The sequence below is a fragment of the Sparus aurata genome, chromosome 5 (assembly GCF_900880675.1).
Source record: "Sparus aurata chromosome 5, fSpaAur1.1, whole genome shotgun sequence".
Taxonomy (NCBI): Eukaryota; Metazoa; Chordata; class Actinopteri; order Spariformes; family Sparidae; genus Sparus; species Sparus aurata.
Window position 1 is genome coordinate 28,522,818 of NC_044191.1, and position 7,087 is coordinate 28,529,904.

The 7,087-nt window shown below is 47.3% G+C and overlaps 1 protein-coding gene across 1 annotated transcript; it reads left to right on the forward strand.

The window, feature by feature from the left end:
• The first annotated feature begins 548 nt into the window (after window positions 1-548).
• plk2b (polo-like kinase 2b (Drosophila)) lies at window positions 549-5,806 on the forward strand. Its single transcript, XM_030418203.1, has 14 exons — window positions 549-877; window positions 972-1,079; window positions 1,190-1,306; window positions 1,581-1,710; window positions 1,833-2,016; window positions 2,195-2,393; window positions 2,534-2,681; window positions 2,828-2,922; window positions 3,233-3,365; window positions 3,472-3,552; window positions 3,846-4,005; window positions 4,234-4,363; window positions 4,501-4,611; window positions 4,744-5,806. The coding sequence occupies exons 1-14, from the start codon at window positions 554-556 to the stop codon at window positions 4,933-4,935; spliced, it is 2,112 nt and encodes a 703-aa protein (XP_030274063.1). The 5' UTR covers window positions 549-553; the 3' UTR covers window positions 4,936-5,806.
• The last annotated feature ends 1,281 nt before the right edge of the window (window positions 5,807-7,087 follow it).

Here is a 7,087-nt window from a genome sequence, read left to right on the forward strand (position 1 = left end):
ACTATGTACATTCCTGCCTCTGCAACTAGACCAAATCAAATCCTCTGATGTGTTGCCACCTCTGCATCCTTCCCACTCATCCCTCTGCACACACCTCACTAATCACTCCAATGAGGTGTCACACGTCACTGTCCAGTTGCAACACCTCAGACTCCAGACTCTCCACCTGAGGGCGCTGTTACTCCAGACTGTTTCTGTGGCTGAACCACAGGACGAGGTGAGCCTGAACGGAATACTGATCATGCTTATCCTCTGCAGAGTGGACTTTCATATCGATCAGATGCACCAGACCTCCAACACGTAGAATTATATTTTGCGCCAAAATGTTAAAGAAAAAGAAAAGAAAAATAAAGGTCCATTTATCAACAGTTAAACCACAGAACATGTATTGCTTCCTCACTGTTGATGTTCTGGTTGGCGACTGTTGGTGCAAAAAAATAAAAAATAAATCATCTGAATCCATAAAGACCAGAATCCAGACACTTTTGATTTCATGTCTGTGCCGTCAGTAACACCCATGTACATGCAGGGTAATCGATACGAAGCAGACCTCATGCTCTCATTTCACACTGTGACGTCAGGCAGAGGGCGGCAGACAGAAGGGGTGGGGAGGGTGCCAGGGTATAAAGGCTGGGCGACGGGCTCTCCGGGCTGCATTCTGAAGTGCGGGACTGTAACAGAAAAACCACCTCTCATGGAAGTACGGAGAAACAGCGGGCCCCCACAGACTAACAACAGCAGCGGCATGTGTGAGCCGAGGTCCTGCGAGCCGCGCCGAAAGAGGCCGGATGACCGCAGCGGGCCCTCGGAGATGGCCAGGATTATCACCGACCCCGCCACGGGGAAGTGCTACTGCCGGGGAAAAGTTTTGGGCAAGGTAGCGCAAAAAAAAAAAAAAATCTCTCTTTTTGTTTGGAATTACCACCGAACCCAAAGACACAGCAGTTAACACAATTTGTTCCTCTTTCCAGGGAGGGTTTGCTAAATGCTACGAGATGACCGACCTCTCCACCAGCAAAGTTTATGCAGCCAAAATCATCCCACACGCGCGCGTCTCCAAACCTCACCAGCGGGAGAAGGTAAGCGCGCAGCCGCGTCTTTGCGCACCGCTCTGACCGTCTTCTCTCCCAAAACCAGCCTTCAGATACAGTTTGTGACCGATTTTTTTGTTGTCTCTCCCTCCCGCTAGATTGACAGAGAGATTGAGCTGCACAGAGTATTGCACCATAAACACATTGTGCACTTCTATCACCACTTCGAGGACAAGGAGAACATCTACATCCTGTTGGAGTACTGCAGTAGAAAAGTAAGTCCTCCAGCAACTTGCTTTTTTTTAAAGCTTTGTCACTGGTTGTGCCTCCAATTTGGGCAACACCTGCAATGCACCTAAAGCCAATGAGGCAGCACATATGCAGTGTTTAGAGTCTGTCACCAATATAAGAGTACTCTGTTCTGATCCAGCAAATATATATATATAGAAGACCATGCAGTTTTATGAGATTATTTTTTTCTTCACAGTGGAAAATATGATTATTTACAGCTCTGTAACGTTCCTTTCTGCATATTTTGTCTCTCTGCAGTCGTTAGCCCACATCCTGAAGGCTCGCAAAGTGCTCACTGAGCCAGAAGTGCGTTATTACCTAAGACAGATTGTGTCCGGTCTGAGGTACCTGCACGAACAAGAGATCCTTCACAGAGACCTGAAACTCGGTGAGAAATCTTTCATACCACCCCGCTTCTTTTCTTTAAACAACCTGTGCCGTGTTAAGCCTTTCATCCTGGGTTGAATATCAAGTGCTGATCGCCACCGTTCCTCTTTCTTCCCCCGACAGGTAACTTCTTTGTGAGCGAGTCGATGGAGCTGAAGGTCGGGGACTTTGGTCTGGCTGCCAAGTTGGAGCCGGCAGGAAACAGAAGGAAGACGATCTGCGGAACTCCAAACTACCTGTCCCCCGAGGTGCTCAACAAGCAGGGCCACGGCTGCGAGTCAGACATCTGGGCCCTGGGCTGTGTAATGTGAGTAGGCAAACTGTAAATCCACCATTAGGCGTAGTGATTATTAATTAATCAGCTTTAAAATGACACTTTGGCATCATGTTGCATGCCCTAGAATGTTATATTTCTTGCAGTTCACTTGTCTGGTAAAGGTTTTGTGATAGAAATATGCTCACTTTCCCCCTCTGTCCTGCTCCAGGTACACAATGCTGCTGGGCAGACCCCCATTTGAAACCACCAACTTGAAGGAGACGTACAGGTGTATCAGAGAGGCGCGTTATTCCCTGCCCTCCTCCCTGTCGCCTCAGGCCAAGCAGTTAATCGCCACCCTGCTCGCCAAGATCCCAGAGGACAGACCCAACCTCGACCACATTCTGAGGCACGACTTCTTCACACAGGTTAGACACAATTTTCACCTCCATATCTGCCCGTTCCGCCCTGTGGCTGTCTGTATCTGTCTAAAATGTCACTGTGTAGGAGTGTAACAGTGACCCCCTTCCCACCAGACGCGCGCTGACCCACTTTTTGTTCTCCGCAGGGCTTCAGTCCAGAGCGTCTGCCGCCTAGCTGTTGCCATTCGGCACCAGATTTCCACGTCTCCAGTCCTGCTAAGAGCTTCTTCAAGAAAGCTGCCGCTGCGCTCTTCGGTGGGAGGAGGGACAAGGTCAAATACTACGAGACTCTGAGTGAGTATTGCATCAAGCAGCAAGCCACTCTGGTGCTGCAGAACAATGCTACTTGTCACTCCAGCCAGTTATCGTTCACTTACGGTTATCGTTTGCTGGTTTTATCTCAAACATGCTCTGATTTCTGTGTGTTGTCGTCATGATAGATAAGTTAACCAAAGAAGAAGAGGAGATCTACAAGCTGCAGCACGACCTGGAGAGAACAGTCATCAGCCAGCAGCAGAGCAAAAAGATTTCCGAGGTAAGCGGGCATTTACTCAACACAGAACAGCACATCTAGCGTAGGTGATTGTTGCAAACACATTATGCGCAGAGCCATTAAATGAATGGGTAGATCCGCGATATCATGTCGAGGAGACTCCAGTGAGTCACTCTGATGCTGTGCTAAACTTTATAATGAGCTGCAGTTACAGAACAAACTAAAAGCACTTGTTTCCAACCTTTCGAAGCCGAACCACTTTCAATCTGTGGGTGACCGCTGAGTCATAGTAGGAAGAGATGATCTAAACTCGCAGACTCTAACTCTCTGTCGTCACCGTTTCCCACCCCAGAATGGAAGTGTACTTCCGCCATCTGCCGAGAGCCCCGTCGCCCCGGCAACAGAGAGCCAGTCCCCAACGACGCGAGATACCATCCGCCTGATCGTCAGAGGGAGTCTGGGGAGCTGCAGCAGCAGCAGCGAATGTGAGTGCGCCTCGTTTTCACAGCGAGACCCATGATCAGATTGGACCTCATGGTCCCTTTTTTTTAGAGTGTCATGGATGCTCACCTGTTGTTGTTGTTTCTACAGGCCTGGAAGACAGCACGACAGGGAGCGTGGCCGAGACTGTTGCAAGTGTGTTGAGGGGATGTCTGGAGAGCATGCCTAAAGGTGAGTCGACCACTGAGAGGATTTTCATGCAGTCATTGATCAGATAGTTCTCGTGATACAGCTAAAGCTCGTTATCTGTGTGTTTGACCTTGAAATGTCCAAACAGAGGGAGATGGTGATCTTTAAAGAGACACTCCCTGATTTCGTTAACACACCCTCCTCCTAGCTCATTGTTGAGATAACTTCAATGTGCCTTAACAAAGTCGGTGCCCGTCGTTTTCTTTTTTTTCCCCATTCAAACCTTCCCTCTAATTGCGCCCTAATCCTCCTCCTCTTGTGTTCTCACCCCGCAGCGGACGACATTCCTCAGGGCTCAAACAGCTGCAGCCTACAATGGGTGACTAAATGGGTGGACTACTCCAACAAGTACGGCTTCGGCTACCAATTGTCTGATCACACCGTGGGAGTTCTCTTCAACAACGGCACTCACATGAGCCTCCTGCCAGACAGAAAGTAAGCACCATCCGGCACTTTCGCAACACTCCACCTTCAAGTTTGAAAGTTATTAGTCACTACATGGAATGGAAATGGCTTGTTTAAGCACGCTGGAGTGCGTAGAGCTAGTTTGAAGAACCTGTTAGTGGTTTCAGATAAATGAAGGTGTGGTTTGTTAAGTTGGAGTACATTATAGTTCTTCTTTGACACAAAGTTCTGACTGGTTGCTTCCCTCCGCCTCCTCAGGACCATCCACTACTATGCAGAGCTGGGCCAGCGCTCCGTCTTCCCCACTTGCGAGGTTCCCGAGCACTTTGTGGGCCAGGTGACCGTGCTCAAGTACTTTTCCCACTACATGGAGGAGAACCTCATGGATGTAAGTGAATATCTCTATTCCCTCGCTCCTCTTTTCTTTTGTGCTTTGATGTGCCTCCCCACACCCTGAAATTAGAAATGGTATCTCTCATGTCGCAGCCTGTCTAATCCTGATGTGCTTCTTCTTTGCTTTCTCAGGGCGGGGACCTGGGTAGCATGACGGACGCACACATGCCCAGACTCTACCTGCTGCAGTGGCTCAAGTCCGACCGCGCCCTCATGATGCTCTTTAACGACGGCACTTTCCAGGTAAACACAGCCGTTGCCGGGCATGCTCAGAGGAGCGGTGTTTAGGTGCAATGCATTGGAAGGAAATAAGAAAAAAAAAACAACCTCCAACGAGTATAATCTAATAAATAAATTCCTTTCCTGTCTCCCTAGATCAACTTTTACCACGACCACACCAAGATCATCCTGTGCTGCCAGAGGGATGAGTACATGCTGACATACATCAACGAGGACCGCGTCTCCAAAACCTTCAAACTCAGCTCCCTGCTGACGTCCGGCTGCCCCACGGACCTGCGTGAACGCATGGTGTACTCCCTGAACATGCTTCTGCAGAGATGCAGCTAAACACCCACTCGTTTGGACTGATTTACACCCACCCATTGTGCTACTGCAGTGCTGCAGTAGAGCCAGGACTCGGAGGGCATCTGTGCGAGGGAAGGAGGAGTTTGAGGACGGACCCGTGAAAAGTCAATTAACATTCCTACACCGTGGCACCTTCGTGACTCGGCAGATGTGCGGGTGGAAAAATAATACGGACAGACCGTGCAGATGGATGGATGGGGGGGGGAAATGAAATGTAGCACAAGGACAGAGGATGGAAAAAGGGCTGTTTTGTATGTTGATTGTTGGAGGAGAGGAAAGAGAGAGCTTTGTTGGGATGAGGATGTTGGTACGAATGTGAACCTCAGAGGGGAAAGTCAAGACAAACGCTGGGCTGGCACCAGCTTAAAACGTGTACAGAATAGTCGAGGCTGTTTTATAGAAACGATCCATGAACTGATGTGGATTATTGTAAATGATGTACAGTGTGTGTGTGTCACAGACATGATTTGTTAATGTGTGTCGGGTGCTCCAGAGTTCGTTTATATGTGAGTGAGTGTGTGTGTGTGAGTGTGTGTATGTGAGAGTGTGTGTGAGTGGGAGGGACGTACCATCACACCAACTTTTAAAACTGTGATTAGTTGTCTTTACTGACAGACGGACTCAGCACATGGAGCTGGGGGACCTGAGGGGTGATGTGAGAGGGGGGAGAGTGGGCAGGGCAGGACAACAGAATGACATTTAAAAAAAAAAAAAAATGTACAAGGGATCCTCTGAGGACCCCTAAGGAGCCATTATCACCTTGGTAGAAAATGTGCTAAATAACTTATTGTGACAGAAAAGTGCAGTATTTATTTATTTAATAATAAAGAGCATTTTCTAAAAAGAAACTCCACTTCTGAGTCCTTCTCATTCATTTGACAAAGAAAAAAAAAACATGTATTGTTGTCTCTCTCTGCCCCAAAATGAGATTAGATACATGAACACATTTTCAGAGTTTGTATTATACATTACCTATATATTAAAGGGGCACTACGTTGTTTTGAAGAAGACACCCAAACTCAGAGTTTGAATATTTACAATATTAACGAGGTAATGATAAAATCTCTGAAATATAAATTGTTTCCATGAGTGAATAAACAAGCTGCTCTCGGAGGAAAATAAGTGCCCCAGGACGCTGTTTGAAGCTAGAGAAGGTGGCAGGGTCCGCCAAATATAATCAAAGTGATAAACAGCATGAGATTAAGGTCAGTTTGTTTATTCAGTGTTTGTTTAGGCACAAGCAAATACATAAACAAAAGAAAATGGGCCAATGAAGATCTTTCTCTTCTGATTAAGATGTCTTCCACCAAACTACACAGCGCCCCTTTTCTGTTGTAAATATAACCTTTTCTTTCATTTTCTCGTCCAAAAGCGCATAGTGCAGCCTTTAAGTTGCATTCAAAACACGATTTTAGTGCATTTAAAACAAACCAGAAAATGAACTTTGGTCTCAGTTCGAACCTAATTACACTCATATCTGTGCACTAGTCCGAGTCAAAGCAAGTATTTTATCTGTAAACTTGTTGTCTGCAACAGGAAATGGGCACAGAGAGCGATGGTCGTGATAAAAAAGCATGTTTACACGGATGCTGTTTATTCTCTGGTTCAAGGAAGGCTAAGTTTCTTCCACAGTGATAAATGGAGATGAGTGGCTGTTCAGTGCGGCCGGCCTTGTCTCGCGCGAGCACACACACACACGGGCACTGTGTTACTTTGGATACAAACAAGGGCACTGATGAGCAGATAGGCCAGCTGGGTGGGTCGGAAATACTGAGGGAGAGACTGCAAAAAAACAGCGAGAGGCAGCTGGAAGGAGAGACAGACTCGTGAAATGACAGAATTGGTCGCGTTATGTCAGCAATTGCATCAGAGCTTTTGAAGCAAAGCGACTACAGTCATTCTTGGACATCATTTCACATCCACTGACTGTAGCCATGGCAACAGGCAGCCAATGACCAAATTGGTAAGAGTCGGAAACCGGTGACGGCTGCGTAAAAAGTCATCTGGCACAGCTCATCCTTTGCTGAAAGTCGGAACTCCTAGTGCATGTCATGAAATAATAACTCTTTTTTTTTTTTTTTTGCCACTGATTGGCTTTTTCCGCTCGGCTCCCCACACGGGTGTTTGATCCGGG